The 20,915-nt window shown below is 37.1% G+C and overlaps 9 protein-coding genes across 9 annotated transcripts; 4 read left to right on the top strand and 5 right to left on the bottom strand.

Moving 5' to 3' along the window:
* Positions 1-1,318: 1,318 nt before the first annotated feature.
* Positions 1,319-1,603, bottom strand: RO3G_10577 (uncharacterized protein; the record flags this gene model as incomplete). Its single annotated transcript, XM_067665162.1, has 2 exons — positions 1,319-1,451; positions 1,536-1,603. The coding sequence occupies 2 exons, from the start codon at positions 1,601-1,603 to the stop codon at positions 1,319-1,321; spliced, it is 201 nt and encodes a 66-aa protein (XP_067521263.1).
* Positions 1,604-3,066: 1,463 nt separating this feature from the next.
* On the top strand, positions 3,067-4,236 carry RO3G_10578 (uncharacterized protein; the record flags this gene model as incomplete). The annotated part of the gene is made up of 4 exons (XM_067665163.1): positions 3,067-3,349; positions 3,438-3,556; positions 3,605-3,874; positions 4,048-4,236. 4 exons carry the CDS (start codon positions 3,067-3,069, stop codon positions 4,234-4,236), a joined length of 861 nt encoding a protein of 286 aa, XP_067521264.1.
* Positions 4,237-5,774: 1,538 nt separating this feature from the next.
* On the bottom strand, positions 5,775-6,359 carry RO3G_10579 (uncharacterized protein; the record flags this gene model as incomplete). The annotated part of the gene is made up of 1 exon (XM_067665164.1): positions 5,775-6,359. The coding sequence occupies one exon, from the start codon at positions 6,357-6,359 to the stop codon at positions 5,775-5,777; it is 585 nt and encodes a 194-aa protein (XP_067521265.1).
* A 1,388-nt stretch (positions 6,360-7,747) lies between these two features.
* RO3G_10580 (uncharacterized protein) lies at positions 7,748-9,868 on the top strand (the record flags this gene model as incomplete). The annotated part of the gene is made up of 2 exons (XM_067665165.1): positions 7,748-7,904; positions 8,199-9,868. 2 exons carry the CDS (start codon positions 7,748-7,750, stop codon positions 9,866-9,868), a joined length of 1,827 nt encoding a protein of 608 aa, XP_067521266.1.
* Positions 9,869-10,757: 889 nt separating this feature from the next.
* RO3G_10581 (uncharacterized protein) lies at positions 10,758-13,198 on the bottom strand (the record flags this gene model as incomplete). The annotated part of the gene is made up of 8 exons (XM_067665166.1): positions 10,758-10,846; positions 11,231-11,459; positions 11,657-11,788; positions 11,929-12,188; positions 12,271-12,516; positions 12,601-12,811; positions 12,896-13,089; positions 13,120-13,198. 8 exons carry the CDS (start codon positions 13,196-13,198, stop codon positions 10,758-10,760), a joined length of 1,440 nt encoding a protein of 479 aa, XP_067521267.1.
* A 589-nt stretch (positions 13,199-13,787) lies between these two features.
* Positions 13,788-14,782, bottom strand: RO3G_10582 (uncharacterized protein; the record flags this gene model as incomplete). Its single annotated transcript, XM_067665167.1, has 4 exons — positions 13,788-14,073; positions 14,147-14,382; positions 14,445-14,606; positions 14,777-14,782. 4 exons carry the CDS (start codon positions 14,780-14,782, stop codon positions 13,788-13,790), a joined length of 690 nt encoding a protein of 229 aa, XP_067521268.1.
* A 523-nt stretch (positions 14,783-15,305) lies between these two features.
* Positions 15,306-16,625, top strand: RO3G_10583 (uncharacterized protein; the record flags this gene model as incomplete). The annotated part of the gene is made up of 1 exon (XM_067665168.1): positions 15,306-16,625. One exon carries the CDS (start codon positions 15,306-15,308, stop codon positions 16,623-16,625), a length of 1,320 nt encoding a protein of 439 aa, XP_067521269.1.
* A 1,019-nt stretch (positions 16,626-17,644) lies between these two features.
* RO3G_10584 (uncharacterized protein) lies at positions 17,645-18,601 on the top strand (the record flags this gene model as incomplete). The annotated part of the gene is made up of 1 exon (XM_067665169.1): positions 17,645-18,601. The coding sequence occupies one exon, from the start codon at positions 17,645-17,647 to the stop codon at positions 18,599-18,601; it is 957 nt and encodes a 318-aa protein (XP_067521270.1).
* Positions 18,602-19,886: 1,285 nt separating this feature from the next.
* RO3G_10585 (uncharacterized protein) lies at positions 19,887-20,421 on the bottom strand (the record flags this gene model as incomplete). Its single annotated transcript, XM_067665170.1, has 2 exons — positions 19,887-20,002; positions 20,196-20,421. The coding sequence occupies 2 exons, from the start codon at positions 20,419-20,421 to the stop codon at positions 19,887-19,889; spliced, it is 342 nt and encodes a 113-aa protein (XP_067521271.1).
* Positions 20,422-20,915: the final 494 nt, after the last annotated feature.

Below are 20,915 nucleotides of genomic sequence, written 5' to 3' on the forward strand. Positions count from 1 at the left end.
ATAAATGACGTTTGTCAAGTCATCAGCACCATTTTTAATGTCGGCTATGCCCTTGAAAAGTACATGATACTAAACGCTTGATCATCGCTATTTTTATGAATTGGGTCTTGCATGTTGTATCGAAAAGAGGTATATTTATTTTGCGTGGAATGCAGTGATATTCAGGTATAAAATGGTCCCAAGTGATGCATTCCTACTTTGCCTTCCTCTTTGACAAGCTTCAAGATGCTTGGGTTTACTACTGTTGGAAGATTTTTCAACGATATCGAGGCAGATCTGTATTTTTTAGCATCCTCTTGTGCTCGCTCTCAAGCTCGCGTACAGCATTCAAAGATTCTTTCAAGAGATACTATCGAGAGAAGATGGATATTTTGATTTGCTTGTAAATTTACATTGCTGTTTATCTTCATCTTCAATAGTAGTTGATGGCTTTTAGGAGCTGCTCCAAGTTGCTATCGAACTTGGCCTCCAGATCAAGGACTCCATCCGATCACAGCTCGTAGGCAGGACCTTCTTCAACATATCTCAAGCTTCACTTGTAAACCGTCTTGCCTATTCAGAACAAGCAATTATTACACTTGATTTCCGACATGTATTAGCGAACATATTACAAAAAATACTTTTTTTTGGAAAGACTTGAACATCCCTGGGATAAAATTAATTGGCTATTGTCTTGAGCATTGACAGAGCACCTGTAGCGCATCTTCCTAAGTTCATTCAACATTCCGTAAATCAATTCGACAACCGCATAATAAATGATTTATTTTGCTGTATTGCTATGTCTCTATTTCATTTGACCAACTGCACATGATCAAAAGTATCTGAACAAAGTGACCAAATGAAATTATTTTTTTAAGCAATTTGTTTTTAAAAGTGAGCCATTTGATTTCCTTTTTTGGATCAAACATAGCTTACAGTCTACTAAAAGCGACTCACTTTATTTTCCAAGATATTCAAAGTAATGTGTGAGCATTTTTGAAAATAGATTTATTGTACAAGAATGGTTGATCGTTCCATCCTTTCTGTAGACAGTATTCACTGGTATTGAAGTAATAGAACATTCAAATTTGTGTCCATGTTGGCGAGAGACCTTTCTTTTTGAGCGACTTGTGTCCCTCAACAAAACAACTTCATTTTAAGGCGATCTAAGTTAGCTATTAAGGCCTTTGACTGTGTTGAGGTCAATTATGCAAACTTGGCTTACTTTACCATGCTTTGTATCTTAAAAAGCTTAGGATGTAAAGTCTAGCCAAAAAGGTACTTCTTTTGTCATCAAAGTACAAAAAATACTTTTACATTGGCTACCTGTTCATGATTATTAGATGATTGGATAAAGTTTGTCTTCTCTAACGAATTGAATTTTTTTTAGAACCTGTCTAGCACCGAATGACGGCCTCATCATGTAATTCCTACTGTAAAGCACAGAGGAATACTCTTCAAGCTGTGTATATCTAAGAGAGATATGACAGTGGAATGATGTATCAAATTATATTCATATCCTAAAAACTAAATTTACATATACCTTTCGTTATTACCGAACAGGAGGTGATGATTTCAGTTTCAGCACGATCTCGACCCGAAGTACATGTACAGCAGTAGTCATTTTTTGTTACTGTTGCTTGTACATGCTTTTCTCTAAATAATACTGCCATCTTTCTAATAGCACCTACTGACAAGGCGCATTTTTCAATCTCATATGAGACAATTACCTACTTGAAATCAATGAAGTATGTGCTACAATTTGAATTTATTTTTTGTTAATTTCACCTATAGCCTTTACTGAAATATATCAGTATCTCTTGTATCATATTTTCTGTTGTTTATCTAAATCGACTTTATATTTTCAAAGTTTGTCGAATTCCCCGGTTGTACTACATCCATCAGATCAATATTGTAGCAACTATTTCTCTTTTTCTATCTTTGCAAAGAATTGAAAGGCTCATATTAAATCTGTAGACAAGAAGAAAATGAGAGAAGAAGCATGATAGAAATCCCGTACCTCATCATGTTTCAAAGAAATTCGTCATGTCCCAATTTTATAATCGTCCTGTCTCAAATGAAGGTTAAGCAATCTTCTGAATCTAAAATAAATAAAATTGCTTTTTTTTCCGCTGGTAAATTAGGTCTCCATTTAAATAGGCTACGACACACAACTGAATTTTAAAATCAATTCCGAAATAAATTGAAATTGTATCTTCATCCAAATAACTCCGCTCTTCTTGAACATATAAAAACTTTTACAGCCCCCGTTCCCCTTTTTTCTTCTTCTTGCCCTTTTTTGTGTTCTTTCTCTCTCTCTCTCTCTCTCTCTCTCTCTCTCTCTCTCTCCTCTCTTTCTTCTTTTTCACCTCTCTCTCTCTTTTTTTTTCTTACTAGTCCTATAATTATAAACAAAAAAAGAGAAAACATCTCTAATGCATAAAAACAATAGTGGTTCATCATCTACCAATATTGTTGGTGTTCATTACAGAGTTGGAAAGAAACTTGGAGAAGGAAGTTTTGGTGTATTGTATGAAGGTTTTTATTGAAGAACAAAAAGAAGACGACAACCACGAGACTTATACTGTAAATAGGACTTAATTTATTAAATAATCAATCGGTTGCTATCAAATTTGAACCTAGAAAATCAGATGCACCACAGTTAAGAGATGAATATAGAACTTATAAAGTACTTGCTGGTTTACGTAAATAAAGATACAAAAAGATAATAAAATGTAGTATTAATTTATATTCGGAATCATTAGCCGGTGTTCCGAGTGCTTATTATTTTGGACAAGAAGGATTACATAATATATTAGTGATTGATTTACTTGGTCCAAGCTTAGAAGACTTGTTTGACATGTGTGGTAGAAAACACTCGATCAAGACAGTAGCTATGTTAGCCAAACAGATGGTAAACAGATAATCATGAAATAGGATGACAGTATGATGACAGTTGTATAGATTAATAGAATAGAAAGTGTTCATGAAAGAAATTTGATTTATAGAGATATTAAGCCAGATAATTTCTTGATTGGTAGACCAGGTAGCAAATATGCTAATACTGTATTCTTGATTGATTATGGCATGGCTAAATTATACCGTGACCCCAAGACGAAGCAACATATACCTTATCGTGAACGAAAGAGTCTTTCGGGAACAGCTAGATACATGAGTATCAATACCCATTTAGGAAGAGAGCAATCTCGTCGGGACGACTTGGAATCATTAGGCCATGTATTCATGTATTTCTTGAGAGGATCCTTACCTTGGCAAGGACTGAAGGCTGCGACCAATAAACAAAAGTATGAAAAGATTGGTGAAAAGAAGCAGACGACGCCAGTAAAAGAATTATGTGAAGGATTTCCAGGTAAAGGATGGCAGTGTACTTTATTGCAGAGATACTAACGTTGATAAAGAGGAATTTGGTATCTATTTACAATACGTACGGAAATTAGGCTTTGAAGAAACACCCGATTATGACTTTTTAAGAGAATTGTTTAATAAAGTACTCTATCGCTTGGGAGAAAAAGATGATGGAGTTTATGATTGGATGCTGCTTTCCAAAGGACCTGAGGTAGTAGAATCCAGCAAGTCGCTTCTTTTTTACTCACATTTAAAATAGACACGAGAAAGTAGACGTCAAGCAAGAGAATTGCAACAGCAACAACAAGGAGCCACGCATCGATCTGTGAATCATTCTGTTAGACGACATGCTTCTCAGCCCAAGTTAACAATGAACAATGCCCCAGCCCCACCATTACCTACGACTAATAATAATATGAACTCAATTAAGCCTATTAATAATACTACTAGTAATAATAATCAACATAAAATGCCTGAATCACCCAATCATGGCAATATCTATGATAAACAAGAACAACAAGAACCTCAGGTACATCATCGTGGTCTTTGGCAAACTTTGATGTCTTTAATAACATGTGGTATACATTAAGTCTTTTTTTTTTTCTTTTTCTTTTTTTTTTTTTTTTTTTTTTTCTCTTTCTCACTCAAAATAAAAATGCTTTATTTATCTTGAACTACTATGACTGGGTTGCATCATAATAGGTTGATTATAATACATGGATATATATTGCTGCTGTTGCATCAACTTCATCTGTTCATGTTGATAAGCTTCTTGTCTTCTTTTTATATCTGTTTCACTATTCACACGATGAATCGGACGATGAGATAGTTGTTGTTGTTGATAGAATTGCTGTTGAAGTAGTTGCTGCTGATATAAATGTTGTTGCATGATATGAGGAGGAGGTGAGGAAGTTGGATAACAACCTACTGAAGCAGAGGATGAACCAGTCTTTTTTCTCAAGTCTAAATTGGATTTGGATGGCTTTATTGTTTTCCGTTCTGAAGAGATCGATCCATTCCGCTTTCGAGAGCTTACACTGTCAGTCACGGATGATGCTGTGGTATCATGTCTAGGAAAGGTATAGGCCGGTGATGGCTGATGATAATAAAAATTTTGAGGAGGTGAGGTCATCATCATCCCTTGAGGTACCAGTGAAATGGTGCTCATCCCCTGAGATACCAGTGAAGGTGTACTGCCTGCTATGTCTGTTTGCTGCTGACGTAAAACAGCCTGCTTTAATTGCTGTCGATGTCTGTCTCTCATCCTTTCGATCATGACTTCATGTTGATTGGATGCTTTTTTTCTCTGCTGCCTGTTGGAATGATCATCAGAATCGGATGAGTCTAGACCTTTTAGATGGGTTGAGCTGGTTTTTAAAGAAGAACTACTTGTGACGGATGCATTACTACTATAGCTGCTATAAGAAGGGGTATGACGTTGATTTTTATAAATGCTATCCGCTGACTTCTTTTCTTTGATGTCTACTTGTGATAAAGACAGTGAAAGGTCATCAAATGTCGTATCCTCTACAAGATATCTTTAATACATGAAATATATTTCTTTAATTCATCCTACCTGAAATTGAACTTAACGTGCTGGTATGAAGTGAGCTCCCTGAACCAGCAGTTTGCTTTGTTTCAAGTTTTTCTTTATTTTTTTTATTTTTCTTTGAAAGTCCTAATTTTAAAAGTCCCATAATTATTAATTAGAAGAGAGAAAAAGGAAAAAAAGAGAGAGAAAATAAAGGGAGAGGATTGTCTTTGAAAATGTTTACTTTTTTATATACTGTGTTACGCTGAAAACGTGTTGCTTATTAGCAAACTATTTGTTTGTTTTATGTTCCATTTTTAAACTAGTCTCTTTACTATTTAACAAATGAAGTAAATGTATCGTATGTTTAAAGTGACCTCATTCCCTTTTCCGCACAAAAACCCTTCTTTTTTATATCATTTCAACTTTACTTATCATTTACGCGTTAGTCATCAAGAAAGGATACACGTGTGATCTATATTTAAAAGAAGAAACCTTTAATGCATACTGAAGAAGTGTGGCAATTTCATTAATTATCAAAATAAAGAAAAAGGGGCTTTGCACTCCGCAACCATATTTTCTTGGCGCCAAATGAATTTATGTTAAACATTTATGCATACGCAGACAAGTATAAAGCACTTCAAAAAAAAATAAAGCTGCTTGTATTAAGTTTGCCAAGAAAAAATAAACCTCCTTTTACAGTGAACGCAGCATCAAATTGCGGGTTTAAAGAATTAAAGTGCGAGAAATAAAACTTCAAAATGCGGTTTTCTCAACTCTCGATTCGCGGCTTTCACAAAAATCAAAGTGCGGTTTTTTGTGAAATCAATTTGCAGTTTTCCGCGAAATCAAATTGCGGATATAACGCCAAATAAAGCGAAGAGGATTTTTATAATTATTAGAGGGGTTCTTTATTTCTACGTTTTTCAAATTGATTACAGGAGTGCTGTATGAAAGCTCTGACGTGTTGAATAGGAACATTATTACATGCGTCTGCAATTCTTGTCTTGATATCTTCATCATCAGAAAACACACCCCTCTTAACTTTGTTCTTTACAACAGACCAAAATTGCTCAATTGGGTTTAGCTCGGCGGAATAAGGGGGAATGTATATGCTTCTATAGCCTCTTGAAGTGATTAATCCATCAATATCACTATGTGTATGAATGGGTGCATTGTCCATAACAATATAAAAACCATTCATAAGATGATTTTTATCCATTTCATCAAGGGTTTTTCGAATGGGATTCAAATAGTGGCCTGTTGTAATTCCTTTTGGTTTTTTAACATTTGGCATCTGCTTTCTTTTTCTTCCAACGGCATCAATTCTACGTTGTTTGGGCTTTTCTGCCACTCTAAGCTCAATGTCTACTACCCCCATTGCACCGATAGCACCCAATATTGTATGGGAAGTTGCTTTGGTTGATTTGGTTTCCACAATTGCTGGTGTACCAACTGTAGACCAGGCTGAAGGTGGACGCATGTTTATGTCAAAGCCACTTTCATCCACAAACACACAATCAGAAAGATAGTTCATGTCAGTTGATGTCCAGCGCTCTACCCATTCAAAGCGTTGTCGAAGTTTATCTTCAGAGTTTCGTTCACTAGAACGTAAAGTTGCTCGTTTGAATGACAAATTGCATTCAGTTTTCATGAAGTTACGAACGCTGGTTTCTTTCAAACTGAAATTCTCAAAGGACTTTGTCAAACTTTCAACAATATCTACAACACGTGCTTGAGGGTTTTAATCATACAGATTAATAATATACTCTTTATGCTCCTGCTGCAACATTCCAGTCTTTTGTTTGTCCTTATTCGTTTGCTTCTCAAAAATATCCCATTCAGGCTCATCCTACAATCTTTTAGCCCATTGCTGACCAGTGCGCTCAGTTACACCCGACAACCTAGCTGCTTTAGCAGCCTTATACAATTTCACTTGCAAATAGTATAGAAAAAGTACCTTCTGGTCAGCAGAATATACTTTATAACTTTTCCCGCTTTTTTTGGTGCCCTATTCGTTCGTTCTTAAAGCTACTTCGTTCATGGCCTCATCCAATTCGCCCCTCATTCTTTCTTGCTCAGATGGTTGAGCCTGTTGGTACTTTTGTAATGTCGTAAGAGTTTCTAAATGGAAAGGATCAACTTCTTCAATCCATTCCATAGCATCATTTCCTTGCTCGTCAAAAATCTTTCCTTGTCTGTTTTCGTAAAAAAAGTGTGTACTCATCTTAGCTTTGGCTTAATGGTAAGAAAAACAGAAAAAAGGTTACCGCAATTTGATTTCGCGGAAAACTGCAAATTGATTTCACAAAAAACCGCACTTTGATTTTTGTGAAAGCCGCGAATCGAGAGTTGAGAAAACCGCATTTTGAAGTTTTATTTCTCGCACTTTAATTTTTTTAAACCGAGGAACTTTTAACGCAGATTCCTACCTCCACTTGCTTTGATACAGCTACAAATAATGCGTTGACAACTGAATGGACCGAAGAAGAGGTACTTGCGTGCGCTTCTAGAGCACCATCTCACAGCAGCCCGGGCGTGGACGGTATCCCCTATGAATTGCTACAACTTCTATTGAAGCACCCTTTCTGTATCCGTCTTTTCACGAAAGTACTCAACAACGCTCTTCAGCACAGCAAATTTCCCGCCACTTGGCAACAGTCAATTGTAATCCTCTTGCCAAAAAAAGGAGATCGAAGCCAATTAAAAAACTGGCGTCCCATCTCTTTGATATGCGCTGATGCAAAAATCTATACTAGATTGCTAGCAACAAGAGCCAATGAAGTTCTGCCTCACCTGATCGACATACACCAGACGGGATTTATGCCTAATCGTTTCATAGCAGACAATGGGGTTACCACTCGACTAGTAATGGATGTTGCTCAAAGAATGACACTCCCTGGTATCGCTTTACTTTTAGACCAAGAGAAAGCTTATGACCGTGTGCACCCTCAGTATTTACAGGCATGTTTAGATAAATTTGGCTTTCCACAATCGTTGGTTGCCAGCATTATCTCCCTGTTTTTTGGTACAACTCTTTGTATAAACGTCAATGGCTTTCTCACGGCACCAATTTCGCAGGCTAGAGGCTTACGTCAAGGAGATCCCCTCTCTCCTCTTCTTTTCAATTTGGCAATAGAACCATTGCTACGTGCTATATGGTCGTCTCCACTTATCTCGGGATTTACGCTTCCTCGACCGCAGCAGCCTAATTTTGCTTCTCTGCCAAGATCATCGCCACCATTGAAAGCACTAGCCTATGCAGACGATGTTCTGGTTTTTCTCACACGACCTACAGAATTGCAAACACTACTTTATTTAGTTTCTCTATACGGTAAAGCTTCCAACGCTCGTTTGAACCGTGGCAAGACTTTGGCTGTCTCTCTTTCAGGGGAAGATCACCAGGATTGGAGACAAATGCTTTCTGCTAATGGAATCACTCAGTGGCACGACAAGCGTGCATCTTCGGCTACCATTTATCTTGGTTATCCTCTCACAAGTAGTGCCCAACAAATGTCCAGTTATTTAGACAGTCTTATTGTGAAACTCGAGAAACATGCTACTATCCTCTCACAGCGACGGTTGTCCATACTAGGTCGCAGCATGGTTGCCAATTCACTCCTCCTTAGCCGTGTTTGGCATAATATAAGGGCTTTGTCACCTCCTCAAAGTTTCTTCCAGCAGCTACGTACAGTGATTATATCATTTTTGAAACAGAAGAACTTTCCGTTTGCAAAATTCCAAGACTGTCAGCGTCCACGTAACGAGGGCAGTATCGCTATATTGGACCCATCGAAACAACATTCTGCCTTGCAGTTACGATGGCTTATTCCACTTCTCCTCCCACCCGACCAAGCAACCAATCCAGATTCATTTGCTACCAGCCTCATGAAATACACTCTGTGTGCCTTGTCGTCTGCGCCATCACCAGTTTTACCGTTACTATTTCCTGAGCGACGCACAACCGATCTTCATAAAATTGGCTGTTTTAACTCCTTATTCAAAACTATTGACCAAATGGATTTTGAGATTAATTGGACGGCACTAAACGCTAGCTCAGCTGCAGAGATCCCTTTGAGCAGAATATGCCCCCTCCTGCTTATCAATGATCCTGACCATACTTACAATTATTGGAAATCAAATTTGGTTAAAGACCTATATAGATTCAGCACCGTGGATGGAAGGCTTACACCAATCACCTCTTTTCTGTCGAGAAAGCAACGTAATCGATCCGAGGCATACTTTGACCTCCTCTCACTAGGTCACACTAAAGAAGAAAATTTTTTTACAGCACTCAGAAGCACCTCTGATCTCTCACTTGGACTTTTTATATCCTCCATGGGATGCCCTCGTCCTGAGCCGGAATTTCATTCTCTCGTTAGCACGTCCCTACCAGATGGCACACCTATAGAAAATTTATCAACAAAATGGTTCCGGTATATTGACAAGCTTCCGCTAACTAGTCCATCTTCACACTATCCTCGCACCAGCAAGTCATCCTGGACACAGTTTTGGCACGCCTCAATTCCTCACCCAGCACGAACCATTCTTTGGCGTCTCTATCATTCCAAGCTGCCAACACGTTCCCGACTGCACAAACTCATGCCTAATATTATTACTGATGAACTTTGTATGCTCTGTGGCGCAATCGAATCTGATGAACATTTCCTATGGTCTTGTCCATTTAAACAGTCTATGTGGGATACACTTTTAATTCGTTTCTTTGACCAGAATTCACGTCTGACTTTTGAGGATGTCTCTCAACCAAACCCAATCTCAGCCACAGTGCGTGCGCAATGGCAACTTGATTCTTTCCAAGTAGTTGCCTGCGGTGTACTGTGCTTATGGAGAAATCATTGGAAACATGTTTTTGATGGATCGCCCTTCTGGCCAAATGAGGCAGCTGCTAGAGCAACTATACTCCTTCGCAGAATACATCAAGAAAGTCTGTATCAGGAAAAATTTAAAGACATTAATCAGATATCACATTAACTTCACACTTCTATATATTTAACTGTTTTCTTACAGTGTACGTCTAAAGGCGGCACTTCAATAAAATCCTCATACACAAAAAAAAAAAAATTAATTTTTTTAAACCCACTGCGTTCACTGTATTTTTTTTTTAACTTGAATGTAAAACAGCGGCCTCACCCTACTTTGTGGTTTCAACAACCTATTGTACAGTGTACCGCAGCCTCCACTCACTTTAGGGATTGGCATTATTAAGTTAATGTCATTCAGAAAGGACAGTAAAGCAGTAGGGCTCAACTCCTGTGAGATATTTGCAGATAATAAATTTTAGAATTAAAAGGGAAAAAGTACTTGAAAACTAGTGAATGAGTCTCTATGTAATCTCTTTATTAAATTTCAAGACGAGGGAGAGAACCCATTTAATCAAACCACGCCTTTATATAGGAAATAAGATTATTCAGGGACTGAAGTGAGTTCAAGGTCAATTTTAGTATTGAGCTTGAATAATATAAATATTGTATATGGTTAATATTGTAAATGAGTCTTAGAGAATATGTAATATATAATATTATGTATTCAGTAATTGTTATTTCTTATATAAGATTTGAGTAATCTCATACGAATAATAAGTATTTAATGGGGTAAATACGACACCCTGCCCGCGACGGTGGAGAATCTTCAAGTTTTTTTTTTCAAAAGGTAACTGTATACGTTTATATATTAGAAGAAAAAGGAAGAAAAGAAACTAATATCTTTTACTTTAAACTGTTTATACTAGAGCCAATTTTTTTCCTGAACGAATCCTTTTTATGAAGTTCTCAATTTACAATTTATAATGTTTTGCCAGTACTTTGAATGTTAAAATCAAAATAAAGTGCAAAAAAATAGAACTTTCCTTTTATTTTATTTTCTATTTGTTTACTGAGTGAGTGGACCCCAACAAAAAGGGGAACTTTGTATGTCTGTGCATACTAGAATATTCATTTAAAAAGTTATTGCCTTTAAACCATTTGTCAATAGTTTCGTTTTTTATTCAGGCAACACATAAAATGAGGAAGAAATCGAAAAAAGTTAGACAACATGAAAGAACAAGTATTGATAGACATAAATTAACAGAAAACTTTATTTACTCATCATAATCCAACATTTGCTAGGTTTGCATGATGATGGTCTGTTTCCAATTAAGCAAGCAAGGTATTTTTTTGACGAACAAGATTAACCCTTCACAAGTCGTTGGGCAGGTGATTGTGAAGTACTTTCTCTTTATGTACTCTCCGTTTTTCAACAAGTAAATACACTCGAAGATAATTTCTCCCCCTGCAATACAATAGAAAGAGTATTTTAGTCAAACAGAAGTGATGTAGTACACTGAAAAATACTTACCAAAGAAGCGAATATAATGTTGGGGGATCGGGTAATTAACCGTTTGCAGTGCTTCAATGTATTTCAATATATGTAAAATATTGCCCACTATCTTTGTTTCATCGTCTTGCTCTTTCTTATCAGTGGTGTTGAACTTTACACCTCCCGAAAATTCAACAAGAACAGGAGTGATTTTTTTATCTTTGATGGCAAAAGCCACTCCATCCCATTTGGTTGTACAGTAGCCGCTCTATTTAAGGGTGTTCGATTTAAGGGTATTTTCTATTTATGAGTGTATATCTAAAGAACGACATAGGTCCCCAGCATAAATACCACTATACCACTATTCTATTTAAGGGTGCAACGCAAATATTTTTTTTACCACTAAATAGAAAAAGTTTTTATAAGTGATAGTTTTTTGGAGCACTCTAACAATAAATTTTTTACTTTGTGAATAAGATCAAACTGTTTGCTCTTTTGACTTAATTCAGCACAAGTGTCAGCCAATCTCATCCGAATTTGGCGATGTAATTTACGATCAAGATCGTCCAAAGAAAATTTGTACATGAGAATAGTTTCCTAGACTTCTTTCAACCATTTTTTACACTTTACTATATCGACACGTTGCTCATCTTGCTCTGTATTATCATTTTTTTCTGTTTCATCTATGTTGCCTTCTGCCGTTTCTTCATTTTAGTAGTACTTGTTGTGTAACATACTATCATCTCGCTCTTATCTGCTTCAAGGTTCAACTGGATAACATCAATAACTTTGTTGTCAAAGTTTCTGGGGAGATCTGGGAGCATTCCATTTATTGTTTCTGGTTTTACTTTAAGCCATGCATTAGCTAGAAAAAACATAGCCTGATATTGATCCATTTTGTAAACATTCGGATTATCCAACTTTTTACTGATATACAAACATAAAGCACGGTCATACTGCTGGGCTCGGAAGTGTGCCTTAAAGTTGTCAATAATTCCTGTGTATACAAAATATTAATGAGAAAACTGTAAAACAAAAAGACAGCTTATATAGCATTTTATCAACAAATAATAGACTACCTGTATCAAGAGCGTGTAGCTTGCTAGTCGTGTTTGATAGGAGAAATATCAATTTAATATTGTTGAGCGGAATCCTTATTTTATGAACAGACGCATTATCCAAAAGAAGAGCAATTTTTCGATTCTGTCTTCCAAAGGCAACATTTAACTTTTTCACATATGTTGTCATCCAAGCATTAGTAGAATAATGGTATTCAATTTCATGTTTTTTTCCAATTGCAGTCATGGATAACAAATTAGCTCTTGCTTTAAAACATTTGGGGCTCTTGTGTTGCCCTTTATAAGTCTCATCCGAGTTACAGAGCAATCCAACTGTCAGACGAACTTTACTTTTTTTTAGGTCACCAAGCGACTCGGAACATATGGTTCTTCTTGGTGATTGCTGGTAATATAAACCTGCTTCATCAAAGTTCATGATATTTGCAGGATCATATGGCCCAAGAAGTTCTTCTATCTTCCTCAATTCGTTCTGGATGTTTTCAGAAGGGATGTCTACTGAGGCACTTTCACCATGCATTGGCCTGCATTTTACTCCAATTCGCTTAAAAAGTTTGGTGAGCCATTCAGAAGAAAATGAAATTTCATTTTCAAGGATTCTATACTTTACTCAAGCAATAGGTCTTACATATCGAAGGATTGAGTCTCGATTGACTGGCAGATTGTTATTGTTCATGTCTGCAACAAACTTTACTACTTCATCAAGTTGAGGATAGCGTGTTGTTTTTAGACTTTTGCCATTTTTGACAACATTAATATTACTATATAACGTTTCAGCATTTTTGAGAATGTTTGATACAGTCTGTTGAGCAAGTGGTTGATCTAAATTGAATTTCTTCATAGCCTATTCACCTAATTCTGTTTGATTAAGCTGACCAGTAGCATTTTGATCCAAAAGCTCAATTTTTGAGAAATAGAAAGGCGTACACATTTATTATTATGTCATATTTATTCTCATCAAAATTATTTTGAGTCTACGACTCGTATATTATCCTTCTAGCAACTTTGATCAAGTCTTAAGCAAGTTTTGGCTTGTTAATGTCCTTACACAATTACCAAATCTATATCAACCAACAGTGGCCTATGTGGAAACATGTCTATAATGTAGCTACAATACATATTAAGTGAGTTCAATTTTTAACAGCTACGAATTTCGATTTAAGGGTATATTCTATTTAAGGGTGGATATTCCAAAAATTTTGGCCACCCTTAAATAGAGCGGCTACTGTACTAGTTGTATGAATCTCTCCTACAAACCTATTGGAACAAGAATTTATAACGCATTAGTGCTTTATACGTTGGCATGCATATACATATGTAACATACCAGCCAAGATTAACGGTATCATTATTAGACAAGAATAGGTTATTCAAGATAAACACCGTTGTCAACGATGCTGTTGTACGTTCCATACATACATGATGCAAAGGGTTTCTAGGGCTGATGATTAAATTGAGCCAAAAAAATCGAATCAAAAGTGTTGGTTATGAAATGTACTATATTAAATTTATGCAACAAACCTACAAATGCGTAGCAATGACCTCAACAAAAGAGAGATCCGCGTGAATAATGGGATCAAATGTCTCATAGCCCAAGGTAGATTTCCTAATTATTTTTCGTAATAATGCTGTGCTTGGGGGAGCTTCAGTTACCAAGGAAATTAAATCGCTATAAAAAGGCGACATATGATACGTCAATAGCGATGTTTCTGTTTTTATCTTGCAGTAAAGCTTTTCACCTAAGAGATCTTTTAGCAATGCAGCTACACCCTTATCATCGAATAAGAGGATTTGAAAACTGCTCAATCTGAAAAAGCATAAAAAAAAGTTTCAAATGAGTAAATGGAAACTTTTAATACGTCACCTAGCTACATACTTACTCAACGCTAATTTTGTTTGTTGTAGTAATTACTTCCTTGAATAAATCTGCAGTTATGTCGTCATTATTTCTTGCTTCAATGTTATTTTCATCTTTATTATTATCAAGTACATTATTATTACGCGCATTATTATCAGGAACTTCTTCATTGTTATCTTCATCTTCCAAACTGTTTTGATCAACATTACTATCGGAATTGCCTCCTGTGTTGTCATTATTAGCCTTTTTGCGATGCACCTACATCAATATAAATAGTTAATACAATGATTTTACGCGAAACAAACACACAAAAAAAGTACATTTTTGGATATAGCTTCGATTCCTTCACAGGTACCTTCATTCAGTTGGAGAAAAGTATCCAATCTTCTTTTGTGGGCTTTTGTAGTGGCTTCAGAGGTTTCACGTCTTTTCCAATATTCACAAAATTCTTTTCCAAATGACGATTGTCTATATTCCCGTTTCTATGATAAGATATAAGAAAAAATTTTAATCAATACGGAAACAAAAGTTGTGTCGTAACAAATGTTTACATGAAATTGATTCAATGCATTGATGGTGCCGCAATTTCCAGGATTTTGCTTCACAATCTTATTTATTAAAGTCATATAATAAGTGTTTGTTGTGCATTTACTCTCATTGCATAACTGGGCAAAAGAGAAATAATCATACTGTGGATCAATCAAATGAGCTGTTTCCAACCATTCTTTATACAGGTTATCAGTGTTCACTTTTTTAAACATAATGTAATGGAAAAGACAAAAAAAATTTCTTCACAACATCTTTAATATACATGAATAGAGTACTTATTATTAGATGACTAAACTCCTGAATTTAAGGAGGTGGGCGTTCCGTATGTTTGTTTCTACGTTTTAAAGTGTTTGCATATGTAAATAATGATACATCAGAGATTATAATTAAGAAGAAAGGTTAGCTTTATCTAGTTTTCATGTCTATCATAAACAATTAGTTGGTATTTCTCATGGAAATGAAAGTGAACTTGTAAAAAACATGTACTGAATATGTACCTTGAGATATTTGTGTAGTAAATAATAAACATATATGCATGATCCATGGTTCTTTCCGATAAAATATCTCACCAGTCGGTCAACGCAGTCACGCAGCGACCACAGGCACCAGTGCCTCCTATCAAATTGAAAAATATGTCCTGGCCCCAAGTAGTGGCTAGGAAGCGAATATCACTTATGAATGCTACTTTCGAATATGACATTCACAACAGTCAACAAGACAAAGTTATTCACTCTAAAGTGTGGAGATCAGGACGTTCTCCAGGTAGTGTCCTCCTGGACATGACCGATGGATCTGAATCGCCCGTGCAGCTCATGGCCCTGATTGCGAAACAATTTCCATCACGAATCGCAGTCGCAACCACTAAAGAAGACAGTCGAAAGATTGCTGAAATCAACTTTGATCCCTCAGATCCTGCCATTGATCACATTCTTAAAGACGGCATTACTTTTGAAAATGATGCAGTTAGGCTTTTACCTTGTCGAGTCTTAGATCCAGCTGTACCTTTAGTTCGACTTCGACTATCAAATCTTCCTTTTCTTAAAGAGGACATTCTTAAGGAACAATTGAAAATGAGTTTGGAACCTTATGGCTCCGTTCTTGATTTAGGGATCCTACGAGAATCCCACACTGGTATCTATATGGGTACGGGCTATGCTATACTAAACATCCCAAAAAATGATAATAGATTTTCTCCCCTTTCTCACCATCTTCCTTGGTATCAGTCAGAAGATGAAGGCTTTTATGCTGTGTGGAGTGACATGCCTACCTATTGTCGCTACTGTCATGCTGAAGGACATGCTGTCTCTGATTGTCTAAAGAAACGTTCATCCCGTGTTTGTTGGAACTGTCGCGCTAGTGGCCATATTGCTGCTGAATGTGCAAAAAGCAAGAATAATCCATTTAAAAAGACCAGAAAAACTCCTACTGCTCCACAAGACAGAGTAGATCAAGTTGAGGTTCAGTCGAGCCAAGCTTCTAATGGCATAACTATGCCTAGCACTTCCTCCCAGCCTCTCACTTCGAATACTATGAAACGTAAACGTTCTATTCGGAACGAATCTGGTGATGACCCAAGGATTCATTCCTCTACTTTGCTAACAACTGAGGAGGACTCTATCTTGGTATCCACTCAAGAAGTCCTGAAAGCTATCTTCACAACAACCGCTGAATCACAAGATGATATTCCAATGGAAATTAATGCTAGAAATACCGACAATCCACATGTTGCTACAGACATAGTTATAGTGGATCAAGCCACCAAAAACATTCCTCAGTCTCAACATCAGGCTGCCATGGATAGCCACCATAATGGCGCCCCAGCAGGATATAACTTTCGTCATGACTCTTTAGATAATCTGGGATCATCAATACAAGCATGCATCCCCAGTGATCAGCAGCACGGCACCGCAGTATTCAACATTGATGGTGCTCTAACTCAATCTAAGCAATAATGAATAGTAGATCGAAAGAACTATTATTCAACATTTCTTTATTGAACTGTAACAGTTTGGTGAAGACCCATGATACCCAAAAACAATCCAATTTCATACGTTACTTACGCTCTTTAAACTTCAATATAATGGCCTTTCAAGAAACACACACTAACACAGACCATGTAAACTTCATCAATGTACAATTTCAAGCATCTCAGTCTCTACGGACTCGCCATTGTGGCTTGCTTTCCTTTTCTTCCAACTATCAACTGTCGGATAACCTCATTCCGTCAAACCCACGCATTATTCTTTCCAAAATTAGTCATCCACAGAACTTTTATACTCCTTTCCATGTATTAGTGATTTATGCTCCAGCTTCTACAGGTAAGGACAGAAGAGAGTTTTTTGATTCTGTGTTAGATGCTCTCACTTCTGTATCTGATATTGACCCAAATCGGATCATTATCCTTGGCGACTTCAATTATTCTTATCATCGTCCTAAATTGTCAACTCAAACATCTCTAAAATGGGTATCATATCTAGAAGAATCCTTTTATAACGTGATGCATAGTGGAGACAATAGTAATATCCCAACTTTCCGTCGTAATGATGAGATCTACTCTACAATCGCTTACATTTTCATTAGTAATCAGATGCGCCCAATGCTTAGAGCTACAGATATACATCGACTACACTCTTCATGGACTGATCATCAATTACTCTCTCTTTCGCTTAACCTAGGTCAAACTCCCACTGGTTTTGGTCTCTGACGTGCCAACCCCATTTTGGCTCAACAGAAAGAGTACCGCATACAATTAAAACAACGACTCACGGATATTGTACCTTCTTTACCTACTCCGATGACTGCACAAGAACAATGGGACTACGTCAAATCTGAAATACGGCAATTTACTCAACGCTATGCAATTGACTACACCAACTGACACAAGAAGTCAATTAAGGCCTTGTAACGCAAGCGCAATGCTTTCCTCTGCAGTCGGTCACCCACAGCTATACGTTTACATTATCTTCCTGCTATGGACCAACAAATTGAATCTCTTCAACAAGAGCTGGTAGATATTGCAGCATTAAAGGCGGGAATACGTTGGAGAGAACATGGAGAGAAATCTGCCGGTTATCTCAAGCGGATACACCAGGTACGAACTGTAGAACAGAGCATAAATTTTTTGCAAGACCCTACATCTGGATTGACTGTTTCCTCTCGTACACAACTCATGGAGGTTAGTCAAGCATTCTACCAAGAACTTTATTCAGTGGATCCTGTTGATGAGCATGACATTGATTGCTATCTGCAAGATATAACAGATCTACCACAATTAAATGAAGATGATTGTCGCTATCTCATCTCACCAATTACGATTGAGGAGATAATTGAACAGTCAAAGAAAGTAATTAGGAGGCAAAGTAGTCCTGGTGCGGATGGTTTAGGTTATGTCTTCATGCATCTCATTTATCAGTTCTCACCGTTAAAGGATCTTATTATCAAGGTATACAACATGGCTTTAACTGCTGGTTCCTTTCCATCATCTTGGCAAGATTTACGTGTAAGATTACTGCCAAAGAAGGTGGACCTCTCTACCCTCAAAAACTGGCGGCCAATCTCCTTGATCAACTGTGATGCAAAGATCTACACGCGCATTATAAACCAACGGATGAGATCCGTTATGGACACAATTATCAATCTTTATCAAACTGGTTTTCTTGGTGATCGCTTTATAGCTGAAAATGGCATGATTCTCAACATACTCATGGAACAAGCTCATGTTCAAAGACGGCCTGAGATTGGTCTCTTATTAGATCAAGAAAAGGCCTATGATCGTGTCCACCCTATGTACTTGCGTCAAATAATGTTGGCCTTTGGTTTTCCTCCATCTTTGGTTCATTCTCTTGAGAATCTTTTCTTTGGAAATGCGGTGAGAATCAATATTAACGGACATTTTACCAACAAAGTTGATCAGCGTCGGGGTCTTTGACAAGGTGATCCATTATCGCCTCTTCTTTTCAACATTGCGCTGGAGCCGTTTCTTCGACATATCCTTCAAGGCTCTTCCTTTCAAGGTTTCCAATTTCAATCTGTGAGCAACTCGGCTACAACAACATCCAACATCGTACCTTTCCCCTTAAAGGTACTTGCATATGCAGATGATGTATGTGTCCTGTTGCAATCTACGGATGATTACTGTCGTCTACGCCATCATTTAGACCGTTATGGGTCTGTATCCAACGCTAAGGTTAATATTCACAAGACTGAAGCATTTTCTTTGGATGGACACTCCTACCCAGAGTGGATTGCTTTTCTAGCAACACAAGGTATTTCCAATTGGCACGATCATTCGGCACTTAGTCCTCTTCGATACCTTGTATTTTCCATGATTCAGTCTTTTCATCAACGTCGTTATCTAGAACAACAGTTGTTACAGACAGTAAACTCTCAATGTATTATCTACTCTCAACGTAGGCTTTCTATCAAAGGACGCGTTACCATCATGAATTCGTTAATATTTTCTAAATTGTGGTATGTTCTGCGGATGGTTCATTTACCGACTACCTTCTTTTGACGGCTCAATTCTGTGATTTATCAGTTCGTCTGGAATAACTGCAAACCTAAGATCAAATACACGCAGTTGTGTTTAGATCCAAAGTTAGGTGGGTTAGGTCTTTTGGATCTACAATTTCAACGACACAACCTACAGATACGCTGGATTCGTCAAGTCCTGGAAGACAACCACCCTCAGTCTTGTAGTCAACCTATATTGCTAGATCATATACGTCGTTTCCATTCAGGAAATACTGGAACAAGACTGGCTCTCTTTTTTCCTCTTTTGCGATTACGTCCTGCTGCTCACGCTAATAACTTTATGCAAAACATATATGAGGCAGTTGATTCTTTCGGATATGCGGATACACAACAAGCAAAGTGTACTCCTGCCACACTTCTCCGCTTGCCCCTGTCCGCTATATTCGCTATGATTCCTACTGACTATTGGATCACTCAAGCACGACACAAAAAACTCAAGGTGTCTCAATTTTTTACGTATGATCACCACTTTGGATGTATACGACCTTTATTGTCGTCTGACCAGCCTTCCTCACCTCATCTGGTTTCCAAGTTAAGCCGAGATATTCATAATCATATCATCAAGCTAAATCAGCTTATCTGGCCTCACATATTGAATCAAAATGAGCCATTTGGGGAAGTAAATGATTCAACGTTCATCGATGCCTTCTGTTCGCAGCCCCAATGGATCAATTACAAACCTAAACCATTTCCGTTGTCTCTAATACAGCGACCTCTACCATCATCGGCAATATCACCAATACCAACTTCAAAGTGGTCACTTTTTGGAAAATGCCTGTTTCGCCTGGAAGCCGGTCTTTATGGTATTGTCTATTCCATCGTAAACTCTTTAGTCAGTCACTTCTCTCAAAATTCGATGACGGTTTGACCTCTTCACAATGCAAATTTTGCTCTGCTAATAATGAAGATCTACAACACCTCTTCGTGCGCTGTCCCAGGAAATGGAGAGTATGGATAGATGTTTTCAATTTCTTTAGTCCACATCTCACTTTCACTCAAGACGATGCATGCTCCATCCTCTAGTCTTTTTAGCGGTTTCCTTTTGTTGACAATACTGATCTCTGGACTCTCAGCTGCTGTGTGCTTTCCGTTATCTGGCGTGCCCACTAGAGATTTACGATTGACGGTGTTCTTTTTATTGATCAACAGCTGGTCACTCGTGCTATGTCGCAGTTTGCCACCCTCAAAAGGGGCAGGCTCGACCTTGACTAGCATGTTCAATCGCTTACATTTTGTTTCTTTTGGTTCACACCGCTCTCAGACGTGTGACTCCTATTATATTATATTTTATAAATAAAAATATACTATTTATTTACAAAAAAAAAAAAAAAAAAAAAAAAAAAAAAAAAAAAAGTTTATAAGAGTAAATTCACATATTTATCAATTCAGTTGATAGTTACACTATAATAACCTGATGGCTTACTATATTATGATAAGAATAAAAGGAGATAAAAAAAAATAGGTGAAGATTAAAAAAAAGGGGGAGGCAAGGCTAGACTATTCAAAAGTACACAAGATTCATCTGTAACTTGGATACTGAATTATTAAAAAAAAAGCACCAGTCTTTATATTACTCCCCTCCTCTCTTTCAAAAGTGTTTCACAAATCATTTGAATCATCTGTACTCAATATTTTGTTTTAGGTTTGGATAAGAGTGTCTCGATAGAAAGAATTGTCTTTTTAGGTCAACAGTAGCGTCATCCTTTTTT

The sequence above is a fragment of the Rhizopus delemar genome, genomic scaffold (genome assembly GCF_000149305.1).
Source record: "Rhizopus delemar RA 99-880 supercont3.8 genomic scaffold, whole genome shotgun sequence".
In the NCBI taxonomy this organism is placed as follows: Eukaryota; Fungi; Mucoromycota; class Mucoromycetes; order Mucorales; family Rhizopodaceae; genus Rhizopus; species Rhizopus delemar.